This window comes from Nerophis ophidion, linkage group LG24, assembly GCF_033978795.1.
Source record: "Nerophis ophidion isolate RoL-2023_Sa linkage group LG24, RoL_Noph_v1.0, whole genome shotgun sequence".
NCBI lineage: Eukaryota > Metazoa > Chordata > Actinopteri > Syngnathiformes > Syngnathidae > Nerophis > Nerophis ophidion.
The window spans coordinates 27,127,654-27,144,771 of record NC_084634.1 but is presented as its reverse complement, the minus strand read 5'-3'; the positions used below and the strand labels follow the sequence as shown (position 1 = coordinate 27,144,771).

At 39.9% G+C, this 17,118-nt stretch overlaps 1 protein-coding gene across 3 annotated transcripts in view; it reads left to right on the top strand.

The window, feature by feature from the left end:
- Positions 1-390: 390 nt before the first annotated feature.
- heca (hdc homolog, cell cycle regulator) overlaps positions 391-17,118 on the top strand; it is a 28,865-nt gene continuing 12,137 nt past the window's right edge. The window contains exons 1-2 of one of the 3 annotated variants that reach the window (XM_061886358.1): positions 391-859; positions 14,316-15,315. In XM_061886358.1, coding sequence (XP_061742342.1) covers positions 664-859; positions 14,316-15,315 — 1,196 coding nt within the window. In that variant the 5' untranslated portion in view covers positions 391-663. Of the gene's footprint in view, positions 860-4,934; positions 5,118-14,315; positions 15,316-17,118 lie in introns of those variants that run through there. The other 2 variants (XM_061886356.1, XM_061886357.1) reach the window with 2 other exon arrangements.

Sequence of the window (17,118 nt, the reverse complement as noted above, 5' to 3'; positions counted from 1 at the left end):
CAGTGTGTTCAGTTTTGGCTCTTATCATTGCTTTATCATCTTATTTTTATAGCCGGGTCGAAACCGACCCTAACAACACCAAGGGCATAATTTCTACCAGAGCATTTTATAATTTAGTGAAAAAAATTAAAATGTTTTATTTTGTTGACAAAGAGGTTCCTGACAAAGTCAAAAAGCTTTGATGCAAAAAAATAAATGTATGTGGTGTTTTTATGCCTTTAAAAACTAAAACGGGTCGGTGCCGACCCTAACACAAGACGAAGGTTAAAGACAACATCAACATAATGCCAGTGAAGTACACGCGTGCGGTTTTAAAAAGCGATGAAACCCCAGCTTTCCCAGGACACATGAACGCGGCGCATGTCGCCGTCGGCCAATGCCGGGGTTCCTGTGACGTCACGGGGTGGTAGAAGAAGACAGAGCAGGAATGAAAACAAGAGAGGGACACGCCTTCTCTCCTAAAAGGTTATAGCAGCTTAATAAGTGTCAGAACTGGGCAGCCCGTCGTGCTCATGTCGGGAGGGCGAATAACAACAACAACAACAGCGAATAATTAGCCTCGCCGAAATGGAGTCCACAGAAATGTCCGACTACGTTGCCAGCAGTCGTTGGTCATAAGCGCTTTAACATTAACAGTAGAACCGTGTGAAAGGCCAGCAGAACATGCCCAACCAGAAGAGCAACAAGGGGAAGAAGAGCAAACGCACCAACAGTAGCGGAGATGAGCAGGAAAATGGAGCCTGTGCGGCCGCAACAGGAGGCGCGGCCGCGACTGCTGCTGTCACTATCACCGCCGCCGCTGCCGCCGTCGCCGCCGCCGCTGCTGTTGCTACTGCGCCCGGGAACGAGCGGTCAAATGGTAAGAGAGGAACCGGGACACGGATGGAGGAGTTTGGTGATGCCGCCTTCACGTTCTTGCTTGGGCTGCCACGCTCCTACATACCTGCACGCATTGCTAAGCCTTCGGAGCTTCCATCCGAAATGATGGCTTTTAAGGATTTTGCAGAGTACGTATTTCCTTAAATTGCCGCCCGGGCGCTAATTAATTTAGAACCTCTTCTCACTCCTGCGCTTACCAAAGGCATGCGGTAAAAGTAAGCATGCGCTAATTATTTTAAAACCTCTTCTCACTACGGCACTTACCAAAGGTATGCAGTAAAAATTTGAGTGTGATGTAAGCTTGGACCATACTTGCCAACCTTGAGACCTCCGATTTCGGGAGGTGGGGGGCGTGGTCGGGGGCGTGGTTAAGAGGGGTGGCATATAATTCACCAACTCGAGTATTTCATATATATATATATATATATATATATATATATATATAGGATATATATAAATAGGATTTTGCAGTGTACCGTATTTCCTTGAAATGCCGCCGGGGAGCTAATTAATTTAAAACCTCTTTGCACTACTGCGCTTACCAAAGGCATACGGTAAAAGTAAGCATGCGCTAATTATTTTAAAACCTCTTCTCACTCCGACACTTACCAAAGGTATGTAGTAAAATTTTGAGTGTGATGTAAGCTTGGACCATACTTGCCAACCTTGAGACCTCCGATTTCGGGAGGTGGGGGTGGGGGGCGTGGTTAAGAGGGGTGGCGTATAAGTCACCAACTCCAGTATTTCATATGTATATATATATATATATTTATACATACAGTATATATATATACATATATATAAATACACACACACACACACACACACACACACACACACACACACACACACACACACACACACACACACACACACACACACATATATATATATACATACTGTATATATAGATATGTATGTATGAAATACTTGACTTTCAGTGAATTCTAGCTATATATATATATATATATATATATATATATATATATATATATATATATATATATATATATATATCTGGGCGGCATGGCGTAGTGGATAGAGCGGCCATGCCAGAAACCTGAGGGTTGCAGGTTCGCTTCCCACCTATTGACATCCAAATCGCTGCCATTGTGTCCTTGGGCAGGACACGTCACCCTTGCCCCCGGTGCCGCTCACACTGGTGAATGAATGATGAATGAATGATTGGTGGTGGTCGGAGGGGCCGTAGGCGCAAACTGGCAGCCACGCTTCCGTCAGTCTACCCCAGGGCAGTTGTGGCTACATATGTAGCTTACCACCACCAGGTGTGAATGAATGATGGGTTCCCACTTCTCTGTGAGCGCTTTGAGTATCTAACAATAGAAAAGTGGGATATAAAACAAATCCATTATTATAATATATATTTTTTTATGTATATAAATAAAAGAAATAGTTAAATTTCCGACGGCACCTATCAAATACAAAGTAATAAAAACACAGTTGTTCTACTAACTGTACTGTGCTTGCTGGTTAGTAAAAAAAAACAACAACACTTACCTTTCACTATTTGAGTAACCTTAGTTCTGCCATTTGCGTATTGGCGAGCGATCTCCGAATCCGGGAACATCCTTCACGGATTTGTTGTAGACATCCGCAAATGAGAACGGGATGTTGCTTCCAGCTGTCAGCAAAGCCATCTTTGTCTCAGCATAAGATACACCATCGGGTCTCCATTTTGCGAGGTGGCCCATAATACTGGGTTGTGAACGATGCTGCGCTGCGGACGCTTTGTGCTTCGCTGACCGTTAATGGCTGAGTATCCGTTCGGCCACCGTGTTCAATGGAGAAGTCTGTTCTACAAAATGTACAGGCAACATACCCTTTCCCCTTCAAACTCTCCTGAATTAACTGAAATTCTTGTTTCCAATCGTTCTGGAACATGCAAGCGTATTTCTTCATTTTGCCCGTCGACAGTGTAATATATTGGGTTGGAGTCGATAACCAGCTTCAGAACAAATGTAGAATATATTTACAATCTATTCTATGTACAGTAGATGGCAGTATTGTCCTGTTTAAGAGGGTCACACTATTGAGTCAGGTCTGACTCAATGTTGGGGGGCGTGGCCTCCAGCTCCGCTTGAATTTCGGGAGATTTTCGGGAGAAAATTTGTCCCGGGAGGCGCTGAATTTCGGGAGTCTCCCGGAAAATCCGGGAAGGTTGGCAAGTATGGCTTGGACCTTAAATCCTACTGAATAGCTCTTAATCTTCTTCCCTTTATGCGATTTCAAATTACCGGTATTGAAATCAGCCTCCTCCATTTTGAAAATGATGACAGGTGAAGTGTCATTCGTGACGTCACGAGTTTGACCAGGCGGTAATACTAAGCATGCGCTAATTATTTTGGGAAGCGAGTTTGACCCGGCAGTAATTGAATGCAGGCGCATACTATATGACAGTGGTTCTTAACCTGGGTTCGACCGTCGGCCTCGGGGGTTCGGCAGAGGTCAAAACACACCCGACTCATCGTCTCAATTAAAACTTCTCCCTATCGGCGTATAACGGATACGACAACAGCAGAAGTCACACTGATTTGCAGGTGTGTAATTTGTTGTGAGTTTATGCGGTCTAGTGTGAATTTAGTGTCGGGTTTGTTCTTTGAACAAGGTGATGTTCTTGCACGGTTCATTTTGTGCACCAGTAAAAAACATGGTAAGTACGGGGGGACATATTCACCATTAATTAGTTGCTTATTAACATACAAATTAGTAACGTATTGGCTCTTAACTTGTCATTATTAAGTACTTATTAATACCTTATTCGGCATGGCCTCATTATAACCCTAACCCTCTAACCCTAACCAAATAACTCCAAATGAAGTCTTTGTTACTTAGAATATGTTCCCCTAGTGTCCAAAAACCTCTAAATTAAGTCATTGTTACTTAGAATATGTTCTCCATACTAAAGTGTTACCAAAAACACATAACTTTGTCTTGAATCTGAAAAAAAATAACATTTTATTTTTACTAAGAAGGGTTGTGCATATGAAACTAACGGGGTTCGGTACCTCCAACAAGGTAAAGAACCACTGCTATATGACCTGCAGCAATTCAAGGAAATACGGCATCTGCAAATGCGAGCCGCACTGCTCGGCGTCAATTGGAGGCCTTATTTGAAATGGACTTTTATGTCGTTCGTATTTAAGTATTTGATTGCAACACATTTGTTTACCCCGATTTTAACCCAATAATGCAGTGCAAGTGTTCATGTTCTACATTGCTTTAATTGGATTAAATTGCCCATAATACAAATTGAGTTTGGAATGGTGGTCTCAAACTCAAGGAGCGGAGGCCATATCTGGCCCACCACATCTTTTTTTGTGGCCGGCAAAAGCCTGGATTAAAAGCCTACTGAATAGAGATTTTCTTATTTAAACGGGGATAGCAGGTCCATTCTGTGTCATACTTGATCATTTCACGATATTGCCATATTTTTGCTGAAAAGACTTAGTAGAGAACATCAACGATAAATTTCGCAACTTTTGGTCGCTAATAAAAAAGCCTTGCCTGTACCAGAAGTAGCAGACGATGAGCGCGTGACGTCGCTGGTTGTAGGGCTCCTCACATTGTTTCTGTGTGGCGTAGTGGAAGAGTGGCTGTGCGCAAACCGAAGGTCCCTGGTTCAATCCCCACCTAGTACCAACCTCGTCACGTCCGTTGTGTCCTGAGCAAGACACTTCACCCTTGCTCCTGATGGGTGCTGGTTAGCGCCTTGCATGGCAGCTCCCTCCATCAGTGTGTGAGTGTGTGTGTAAATGGGTAAATGTGGAAGTAGTGTCAAAGCGCTTTGAGTACCTTGAAGGTAGAAAAGCGCTATACAAGTACAACCCATTTATCATTTAATCATAGCCACCAGCAGCAAGTGCAATTCAGACCGAGAAAGCGACAATTTCCCCATTAATTTGAGCGACGATGAAAGATTTGTGGATGAGGAAAGTTAGAGTGAAGCACTAAAAAAGAAAAAAAGAAAAAGCGACGGCTCCAGGCGACGGCAGTGTCAGCGATTCAGATGTTATCAGACACATTAACTAGGATAATTCTGGAAAATCCCTTACCTGCTTATTGTGTTATAGTGTTTTAGTGAGATTATAGAGTCATGCCTGAAAGTCGGAGGGCTGCGGTGAACGCCAGTGTCTCTCAGAGAAGCCAATGGAGGACCCAAGATCACAGCTGCCTTTTTGACAGCTACAGGAGGAAGTCACATAAGTCTCAAGTCTCCGGTAAGAGACAACTTAATATCACAATTTTCCCATCCAAAAACTCGCTGGTTGACTTAACGAAACATGTTCGCTTGACCACTCTGTGTTAAAGCTTCACAACAAACAAAGAAACACTGACTGTGTTCCGGTGCTAAAGGCAGCTGCAATCCACCGCTTTCCACCAACAGCATTCTTCTTTATAGTCTCCATTATTAATTGAACAAATTGCAAAAGATTCAGCAACACAGATGTCCAAAATACTGTGAAATTATGCGATGAAAAGGGACGACTTTCAGCCGTAACGGTTGCTGGGCTAAAATGTCCGCTTCAACCAATAACGTCACAAACACGTGTCATCATTCCGCAACGTTTTCAACAAGAAACTCCGCGGGAAATTTAAAATTGCAATTTTGTAAACTAAAAATTTAGTAAACTAAAAAGGTAGTATTGGTATGTGTTGCAATGTTAATATTTCATCATTGATATATAAACTATCAGACTGCGTGGTCGGTGGTAGTGGGTTTCAGTAGGCCTTTAATATGCATTAATAAAGTACCTTATCCGTTCTCTTCGTTTTAACATAAATAAAATACGTACTGCATAAAATTGCATATTTTTCCAAATTTAATATTATCCAATATTGCAACCGTCAATACTTTCAAAACATTTTTGGGGGTTAAAGTCAATAATGCGTCAATAAAGTACCTAATCTTTGCTTACCTAAGGGATGCGTTTTCTTTGTTTTGACATAAATGAAATACGTACTGCAAGAATGTTTAGATTTTTCCAACTTTAATTGTATCCTATATTGCAATACTTTCCAAACATTTTTGGGGGTTAAAGTCAATAATGCAAAAACCTTAACTTCGCTCACCCATGGTATCCCTTCTCTTCGTTTTGACATAAATAAAATACGTACTGCATAAAATGGCATATTTTTCCAACTTTGATACTATTGAATATTGCAACATCAATACTTTCCAAACATTTTTTGGGGTTAAAGTCAATAATGCGTCAATAAAGTACCTTATCTGCGCTTACCTAAGGTATGCGTTCTCTTTGTTTTGACATAAATAAAATAGGTATTGCAAAAAGTTGCACATTTTTCCAACTTTAATATTATCCAATATTGCAACGTCAATACCTTCCAAACATTTTTTGAGGTTAAAATAAGTAAAGTCAATAATGCGTCAATAAAGTACCTTAACTTCGCTTACCCAAGGTATCCCTTCTCTTTGTTTTGACATAAATAAAATACGTACTGCATAAAATTGCACATTTTTCCAACTTGAATATTATCCAATATTGCAACCGTCAATACTTTCCAAATTTTTTGGGGTGTAAAAGTCAATAATGCGTCAATAAAGTACCTTATCTTTGCTTACCCTAGGTGTCCGTTCTTTTCATTTTGACATAAATAGAATACGTACTGCATAAAATGGCATATTTTTCCGACTTTTATATCATCCAATTTTGCAACCGTCAATACATTCAACTAGTGGTGTAACGGTACGTGTATTTCTATTGAACCGTTTCGGTACGGGGATTTCGGTTCGGTTAGGAGGTGTATCGAACAAGTTTCCACACGGACATATTAGGTAGCGCACCACACGTTGTGTAAACAATGCAGAGCGAGGCAGGCTAGCAGCGACCGGGCTAGGACAACATGTAAAAGCCAGAGCTAGAAGACCCTCCTGCCTCATTAAGATCTCCCGTTGGGCAACACTTTGTCTGCGCGATACAACAATGGAGGGCGGAGGTTTGCCGACATTGTTCAGCAGCAGTAGGGTATGCTTCTGCCAACACGTCAAACATGCCAACCCCTTTGAAGCGTCACCACCGCATTCAAGCAGCCTCTCCTCGGCCAGCCAGGCAGGGCTGAAGCAATAACAAATGTTTTTATAGCAGCCAAGTTAGCCAAGCTGGGGTAGAGGTGTTGATGAACGTGGACCCCGACTTAAACAAGTTGAAAAACTTATCGGGGTGTTTGCATTCAGTGGTCAATTGTACGGAATATGTACTGTGCAATCTACTAATACAAGTCTCAATCAATCAATCAAAAAAAGCACTTTATATGGATAAAAGTGTTGAGATCCGCTTTTTGGCTCCTCCACATATTGTTGTTTATCGTGCCATTTTTATTTTCACTCTCCATCTGATCCTATTATTTCCAGTTTAAGTCGGTCACCATGGTAGCTTATCAATTTCACCTGTTTCTCACGGCCCTGCACACCTGTCCTCACTAATCACCTGCCTTATATAAGCCTGCATCTTTTGTTGTTCAGTCTGGGATCCAAGTTTGTTTTCACACAACGGTACGTCTGCCTTTCTGGTTTGCTTACACGCAACTAATTTCCTCTGATCATTCCTATGTTTATTCACGCTAGTTTTCACGCTATGCCCTTGTATTATTCCAGCTCTCACACTGAAGATTTGTTTTTCTGTTTTTGTGTTCTTTCGAGCCCGATTTAGTTTGTCTATTACTATTCCTAGCTTTTATGCTAGCGTCCTTTGTTTGTTTTAGTCTACTAGCTCCAGCATTTTTGTTATATAGCTCTTTTTGTTATTTAAATAAATCTGTTTATCTTACCTTTGCTGTGTTCAATTTCGACGCATCCTCGAGGGAATCGAACCCGGCACCACGATGCCGAACAGGCGTAACAAAAAGTTTTGTTAAGGAACCATTCTGAGCCTCATCTTATTTAGTTTTTATTTTATATATGTTGACCACATTAACCCTGGCAATGGACCCTGTGTAAATGTATGTTATGCCATTGTTTACAATTTTGGTAAATAAATAACCCCAAAAAATGAACCGAACCGTGGCCTCTAAACCGAGGTACGTACCGAACGGAAATTTTTGCGTACCGTTACACCCCTACTTTCAACACATTTTTTGGGGTTAAATTCAATAATGCATCAATAAAGTACCTTATTAGCGCTTACCTAAGGCATGCGTTCTCTTCGTTTTGACATAAATAAAATACGTATTGCAAACATTTTTATATTTTTCAACTTTAATTTTATCCACTATTGCAACGTCAATACTTTGCAAACATTTTTTGGGGTTAAAGTCAATAATGCATCAATAAAGTACCTTATCTTTGCATACCCACAATATCCGTTGTCTTTGTTTTGACATAAATAAAATACGTACTGCATAAAATGGCATATTTTTCCAACTTTAATATTATTCAATATAGCAAAGTCAATACTTTCCAAACATTTTTTGGGATTAAAGTCAATAATGCGTCAATAAAGTACCTTATCTTATATATATATATATATATATATATATGCGTTGTCTTTGTTTGACATAAATAAAATTGGTATTGCAAAATGTTGCATGTTTTTCCAAGTTGAGTATTATCCAATATTGCAACGTCAATATACCTTCCAAACATTTTTTGAGGTTAAAATAGGTAAAGTCAATAATGTGTCAATAAAGTACCTTAACTTCGCTTATCCAAGGTATCCGTTGTCTTCGTTTTGACATAACTAAAATATGTACTGCATAACATTGCACATTTTTCCGACTTGAATATTATACAATTTTGCAACCGTCAATAGTTTCCAAACATTTTTTGGGGTTAAAGTCAATAATGCGTCAATAAAGTACTGTATCTTTGCTTACCCTAGGTATCCGTTCTTTTAATTTTGACATAAATAAATACGTACTGCAAAAAATTGTATATTTTTCCAACTTTAATTTTATCCACTATTGCAACGTCAATACTTTGCAAACATTTTTTGAGGTTAAAGTCAATAATGCATCAATAAAGTACCTTATCTTCGCTTACCCACGGTATCTGTTCTCTTCGTTTTGACATAAATGGAATATGTACAGCATAAAATTGCATATTATTCCGACTTTAATATTATCCAATACTGCAACTGCAACTGTCGATACTTTCCAAACATTTTTTGGGATTAAAGTAAATAAAGTAAATAATGCGTCAATAAGGTACCTTATCTTTGCTTACCCTAGGTATCCGTTCTTTTCATTTTGACATAAATAGAATACGTACTGCATAATATTGCATATTTTTCCAACTTTAATATTATTCAATATTGCAACTGTCAATACTTTAGATACATTTTTTGGGGTTAAAGTAAAAAATGGGTCAATAAAGTACCCTATCTTCGCTTACCCAAGGAATCCGTTCTCTTCATTTTTACATAAATAAAATAAATACTGCATAAATTTGCAAATTTTTCCAACTTCAATATTATCCAATATTGCAACGATAAATACCTTCCAAACATTTTTTGAGGTTAAAGTAAATAAATTCAATAATGCGTCAATAAAGTACCTTAATTTCGCCTACCCAAGGTATCCGTTCTCTTCGTTTTGACGTAAATAAAATACGTACTCCATAAAATGGCATATTTTTCCAACTTTAATATTATCCAATAATGCAACTGTCAAGAAGAAGTAAGAAGTAGTGTTGTACCAAGATTTTGGTACCGGTACCAAATTATTTTGGCACTTTTCGGTACTTTTCTAAATAAAGGGGACCACAAAATTGGCTTTATTTTAACAAAATTCTTACGGTACATTAAACATATGTTTCTTATTGCAAGATTGTCCTTAAATAAAATGATAAAACTTACTATTTAAAAAAAACAAAAACTTGTCTTTTAGTAGTAAGTAAGCAAACAAAGGTTCCTAATTAAGCTGCTGACTTATGCAGTAACATATTGTGTCATTCATCATTCTATTATTTTGTCAATATTAAGGACAAGTGGTAGGAAATGAATTATCAATATACTTGTTCATTTACTGTTAATATTTGCTTACTTTCTCTTTCAACATGTTCTATCTGCGCTTCTGTTAAAATGTAATAATCCATTATTTTTCTGTTGTTTGATACTTTACATTAGTTTGGTACTTTTCAGAGGCAGTATAGTACCAAAAATGATTTATTGGTATCGCGGTATTGTACTCATACCAGTATACCGTACAACTCTAGTAAGAAGTTACTTAAAGGCCTACGGAAATGAGATTTTCTTATTTAAACGGGGATAGTAGGTCCATTTTATGTGTCATACTTGATCATTTCGTGATATTGCCATATTTTTGCTGAAAGGATTTAGTAGAGAACATCCACGAGAAAGTTTGCAACTTTCGGTGCTAAGACAAAAGCCCTGCCTCTACCGGAAGTCGCAGACGATGACGTCACCCGTGTGATGGCTCCTCACATATTCACATTGTTTATAATGGGAGCCTCCAACAAAAAGTGCTATTCGGACCAAGAAAACGACAATTTCCCCTTTAATTTGAGCGAGGATGAAAGATTCGTGTTTGAGGATATTGATAGCGACGGACTAAGAAAGAAAAAAAAAAGTAAAACAAAAAAAAAACGCGATTGCAATCGGACAGATTCCGATGTTTTTAGACACATTCAGTAGGATAATTCTGGGAAATCCCTTATCTTTCCATTGTGTTGCTAGTGTTTTAGTGAGTTAAATAGTACCTGATAGCCGGAGGGGTGTCTCCACGGGTGTCTTGACGCACAGTGTCTCAGGGGAGTTGACGGCAGCTATGGACGGGGCAAGCTCAGCTTTTCTCTGGTACGAAGCGACTTTTTAACCACAATTTTCTCACCGAAACCTGCTGGTTGACATCCCGTCGTGTTTCATGTTCGCATGACCGCGCTGTGATCCATAGTAAATTTTCACCTCCAGGAATTTTAAACAAGGAATCACCGTGTGTTTGTGTGGCTAAAGCTTCCCAACTCCATCTTGCTACTTTGACTTCTCCAATATGAATTGAACAAATTGCAAAAGATTCAGCAACACAGATCTCCAAAATACTGTGTAATTATGCCGTTAAAGCAGACGACATTTAGCTGTGTGTGTGTGCAGCGCTCATACTTCCTAAAAACCCGTGACGTCTTGCGTACACTTCATCATTACACAACGTTTTCATGACGAAACTCCCGGGAAATTTAAAATTGCAATTTAGTCAACTAAAAAGGCCGTATTGGCATGCGTTGCTATGTTAATATTTCATCATTGATATATAAACTATCAGACTGTGTGGTGGGTAGTAGTGGGTTTCAGTAGGCCTTTAAGCAACAGAGATTAATACGTAGCTCATTCACGTCAGAGACTAGACGTATAAGATTTCATGGGATTTAGCGATTAGGAGTGACAGATTGTTTGGTAAACGTATAGCATTTTCTATATGTTATAGTTATTTGAATGACTCTTACCATAATATGTTACGTTAACATACCAGGCACCTTCTCAGTTGGTTATTTATGCCTCATATAACGTACACTTATTCAGCCTGTTGTTCACTATTCTTTATTTATTTTAAATTACCTTTCAAATGTCTATTCTCGGTGTTAGGTTTTATCAAATAAATTTCCCCCCAAAATGCGACTTATACTCCAGTGCAACTTATATGTTTTTTTCCTTCTTTATTGTGCATTTCCGCCAGGTGCGATTTATAATCCGGAGCGATTTATACTCCGAAAAATACGGTACTCATTTTCCTCAACTGAAGTACTAACATCACATTTATCATAATCAATTATGGGATGGATTTAGCAAAGAAGTCAAACAATGTACCAATATGATTCAGTTTACAAAGAAGAAGAATCCTGATAAACATTTTGAACCTTATTGAAAATATACTGTATCATCTTATTCATCTCATTATGTGAATCATAACTTACCTAATTATTCAGGAGAACTGTACTTAATAATTTAATAACTGATTTGTTCATTTATCCACTATTTGTATCACAGATCGAGTAAGATGGAGGATTAAAAAATATCTGCATCTTCCTACTCCATTTCGGACATACAGTACTGTAACTAGAAACTGAAAAAAATTGATTTCCTATGTCGTAATTGTATGTGTGTTGGAAATGAACTAACATAACCATACCGATAACTTGCTGCTTCTCAAGAACGATACCAGTAACCGATCAACTTATTTATAACGCGCATTTTTAAATGTCTTTTCCTTTGCACTTTTGCGATTCAGGTGATTTGTTGAGGTTGGATGTTTTTTTTTTCCTCCCCGTGGAATGTTTGCAGAAGATTTGGTGCAAATCCCATGCAAAATGTATTCTTCTGAAACAGTGAATAAGTCCCAAACAATGGACGCCATGTTTGTTTACAGTAAGCGGAGAGGAAGTTAAGGACATGGGTAGGAGAAAAGGAGTGCTTAAATACAGCACAATATTTTTAACTAACCTGTGACATTTGGAGCTTTGGAGAGTTCAATTGGATTACCAATTTATACAATTATTAATTATAGTACAGACCTAAGAATAATGTCTTGGGCCACAAAAAGCTGAGTAAATTGTCTGCCTTTAAACATAATTAAGATTAGCTTTGCATGTTTGCAAACATAGTTTTTCTGAAGATGCTTTCCTCCCCTTGGATTTTTCATGCACATAAAAAGCTTAATTTGCTTTTATTTATTCAGTTCTTATCAATTTAAATCCGCAACTGGTGGGTCTGGATCTTCGGCCAGAAGAAAGACAGTGAGTGTTCCTATCTTTACACACACAGACTTGAATGTTGGCACAGCTTGTCACAGTCTTGGGTTGCTTGGTCTTATCTTTATTTAAATCCTTCTTGTTATATTTGGAAATCCTTTTCTGTTTTGCAGTTAAAGTTGTTGATGAAGATATCTTTTTAAAGATGTGTTTTTTTATTGAACATCTCAATCCTCGCAAATTATGAGGGGCCTCACAATTAACTCAACTCAATTGTTTGTTTTTTCTTTGCAGATTGAACCCTTTGAACTGAATGATGGCAACCAGACTAAACTTTGAAGAAAGTAAATTCATTCTAAAATACTATTGGAAGTATGAAAACAGAGTTGAAGTGGAAAGACGATTTAGGAGGGAGTTTAAAAAAAGAACCACCAACACGAGTTACCATAACTCGAATTAAAGATAAGTTTGAAGCTGATGGAACTGTTCAGAACGTCCACAAGAAGCGTTCCGGAAGATCAGGAACATCGACAAGCCCCACAAAGGAAGAAAGAGTACTGGAAATGTTTCAGCGAAGTCCAAGAAAGTCTGTGTGGCAAAGTAGTCGTGAGGCAGGCATGTCAAAATTATCTGTTCATCGCATCATGAAACGTTGTCAATGGAAAAGTTCCATTCCAAGAAACCTACTTCACGACTACTTGGCTGCACAGACTTCCTTGGACTTCGCTGAAACGTTTCCAGTACTCTTTCTTCCTTTGTGGGACTTGTCGATGTACGTGGTCTTCCTGTACGCTTCTTGTGTACGTCCTGAACAGTTCCATCAGCTTCAAACTTATCTCTAATTTGAGTTACGGTGCGGGTGTTGGTGGTTCTTTTTGAAACTCCCTCCTAAATTTTCTTTGCACTCCAACTGTGCTTGTATACTTCCAGTAGCATTTTAGAATGAATTTCCTTTCTTCAAAGTTTAGTCTGGCTGCCATCATTCAGTTCAAAGAGTTCAATCTGCAAAGAATAAACAAACAAGTGAGTTATCAGCTGCTAAAAAGTGGATACATTTTTTTGGACACCCTTTATATGATGACGTCATATTAGCCATGACCTAGCCTAGCCTGTCCATGATATATAAAACAGCCTGTTCCCACGACCAAGGTCCTGACGTTGTGTGTGGAGTTGCATGTGTGGATTTTCTCAAAAGACTTTGTTTTCCCTCGCAACCAAATTCATGCAACATAGGTTCGTTTGTAGCCAGTTCCCCTGACCAAGATGGCTTTACAGGTTCTGGAATTGGTCCCTGGGCAACCACTGCTTCTGAGGGGCAGCCTCAATGAAGTTGACAGTAGTCACTGTTAGGGATGATGTTCGTTAAGAAATGATCGAGTTCGAGCCCATTATCGAATCCTCTCATCAAACCGATTCCTTATTGAATATCTTATCGAATCCAGATAGGTTGTTGTGTGTGCACTGAGTTCCAAAAGCCACGTGATAGCCTATGTTTAACCATGTCTGCGCCTTATTTATGCGTTAAATACAGAAATAGCAGCTGTAACTGACATGGTGCCTTTTAATACGGTGCGTCCTATGGTTGCGCATATACGGTATAGTTGCTTCGATAACAGGAACTGGTTCTTAAAACAGGATTTGAATCCATGGAATCGGTTCTTTTCTTATCGAACAATCGGGAGAACCGGTTTCAAACATCATCCTTAGTCACTGTATACATATTCCACATTATAAACTTTCCTTGTCTTTGGTTATCCAGAGGTCAAGTGTGCGACCCCTCTGGGCTGCAGCCTGGGCCGTCCCATCGACCTGGAAAAGGACGACTACCAGCGGGTGCTTTGCAACAACGAGCTCTGTCCCTACGGCAACTGGATGCATCTGCAGTGTTTCTACGAGTGGGAGAGCTCCATCCTGGTGCAGTTCAACTGCATCGGCCGCGCACGGTCATGGAACGAAAAGCAGTGTCGGCAGAACATGTGGACCAAGAAAGGATACGACCTGGCTTTTAGGTTCTGCTCCTGCCGTTGCGGCCAGGGTCACCTGAAGAAAGACACCGACTGGTATCAGGTGAAACGCATGCAGGATGAGAGGAAGAAGAAGCCATCTGAGAGGAGCACTGGGCGGACAGGAGCCAGTGGAGGGGCTTCTGGATCTGGGGATGGGTTGTTTGAGGAGCCCAGGAAAAATAAGCCGGTGGTGGGATCGCATAAAACAGCACACAGAGCCTCGAGTCAGGAGCTACCGAGAAAACAATCAATGGAGCGCCAGAACTCTGTTGAGAGAGGAGCAGCAGGGGGACTCTTTCCTCTGGGACCTCCTCATAGGTCTCCATGTGACTCCCCAGGACAATCGCCGCCATCCGGATTTTCCTTCTCGCCAACCTCTGTCCTCGGACCTGGTGTCGGTGGGCCAGCTTTTCGGGGATCCCGTCAATTAGGAGAGTTCCTCAAATCAGCGGTCCACATGGACACACAGCGCAAGCACCTTTTAGTCGGAGGGGCCTTTAGCCGAGGCTCCGGCGGTATTCCTCAGCTTGACCCCGGAGCTGTTCTACCCCTGCCCATGGCCTTTACCCTCCCGCTTCATCACCGGCTTGCCTCGGGCAGTGTGGGCGATGCCGCTCTTCCTCAGCCCGTGCAGTTCCTAAGGAGGCTGGACCTCTCGGAACTTCTCACTCACATCCCTCGCCATAAACTCAACACCTACCATGTTCGCATGGAGGACGATGCCCAGGCGGGCCAGGGAGAAGAACTACGCAGGTAGGACATTTTGAACATTTCAACATTTGACCTGTGATTGGAACCACATTATTTTTTAGAACGACTGTATTGCCACCATGCCACGCCACTTCTTATAGGTCCAGATAAAGGACATTTCCATACCAAGTTCTTTCCATACGTTTTTTGCATTAAATAATGTGCAAGACCACTTTAACTAACGGTCCACACTAAATGATGTTGCAGACCTCATTAAATAACCACTTTAAATTATTTGAAAGACCACACGGAATGACTAAGCAGGCAAAATAAATGAAGTGGCGGGCCACATAAAATGACCTGGAGGGCTAGTAGATCTGGCCCCCGGGCCTCGAGTTTGACACTTGTGGCGTGTATAAAGGCTTTTATTTTCATCACTTAATGGTAGGTTTTTGTCGCCCTGGTCTGTGATGACTTCAAAACTGATATGGTTGATATTATGATTAAAAATAAATAAATAAACATGAAAGAAAATGGAAATATAATGTGTTTGAATTTTACTAAAACTCAAACATGGCGTCTTTGCAAGATGACTCTGATTTGAGTTTTTCATTCGGAGCTGAAGATCGCCATTGTTAGCCCTCACTCACGAAATTTAACCGTACTGTTTCGATCCTGAGACAGATCCTAGGACAGAGGCCAATCCTGACCAGGCACCGGACGCAGATCACCATGCTCTTTCAGAATTTCCTCTAGTATCTTGAGGGAATAATCAGTAGCAGAGGACACAAAATACAATATGAGCGGCTAACCTTCTTTGTTTCTTCTTTTTAGACACCGAGTTTACTCTTTTTTTCTCAGTTTTTCCTGCAGGGATTGTCTGGAGCCGAGGGAGCTCCCGAATTCTGGCGTTTGGCCAGATCATTCCTCCAAAATGTGCACAAAAACATCGAGATTCGGGGTGAAGATGCTCCCAAAACACATACTAACGCAATATGAAAATTCTTCTAGTCTTTTGTAGGTGACGTCAGAATGTCAGAATTCCAAAACTGTGCTGAAAATGGTTAGAAAACAAGCCTAAAATTGGTGAAAATTGTACAGGTCCAGAATGATGAAATAGGTGCCAATGTTGTTATAATTAGAGGGACCATTTAATTCTACCTTTTATTCAAATAAATAAAGTCAAAACTCCACAAAATGTGCTTCAGAAAATCAAATTTTTAATGGATTAGTAGTCGTATTTTGTTCTCTGGTTTGCCTTGTAGTCTGTCAATTTGCCAGACATCTGTTGGCGTTAATGATAGTCAAGTCGAGCAAAAGTTCATAAATACTTAAAGTCAGTACATAGCCAAAAGAATCAATCAAGGGTTTGGATCGACCTCTCTGCACCTTTAAGCATAGCAGGCATTCCAGGACTTGTCTTTGGAATGACAAGCTAAGATCTGACCTCTGACATGAGAAATCATTATTTTTAATGAATAGAGAAAAATTCCTTCCGACACGAGCCAACGCCTTGTGGAAAATCTCAAAAGCTTATCCTGTGATTGATATTTTTTATTCTTTCATGGCTGCTATTCACAATTCACAAAATGCAAAACGGTTGGGTTTTGAGCGTCATCAAAGCTCACCTTTACGCAATCACACAATGCACCAGCATTTTGGAACAAGTACAAAGTGATAAAAGAAAGGTGAAATATAATAAATAAGTGGCAGCATTTGAAGTTTCACTTTGGCATCGCATTGTACATAACTGTGGTGCGCACAAGAACCCACAATTGAAGTCTGAAACAGAGGTGTCACTAGTTTTTAAAGACCGGGGAAGTTAACCACCAGGAGATGCACTAATAATACTGGTGTTTTAATATT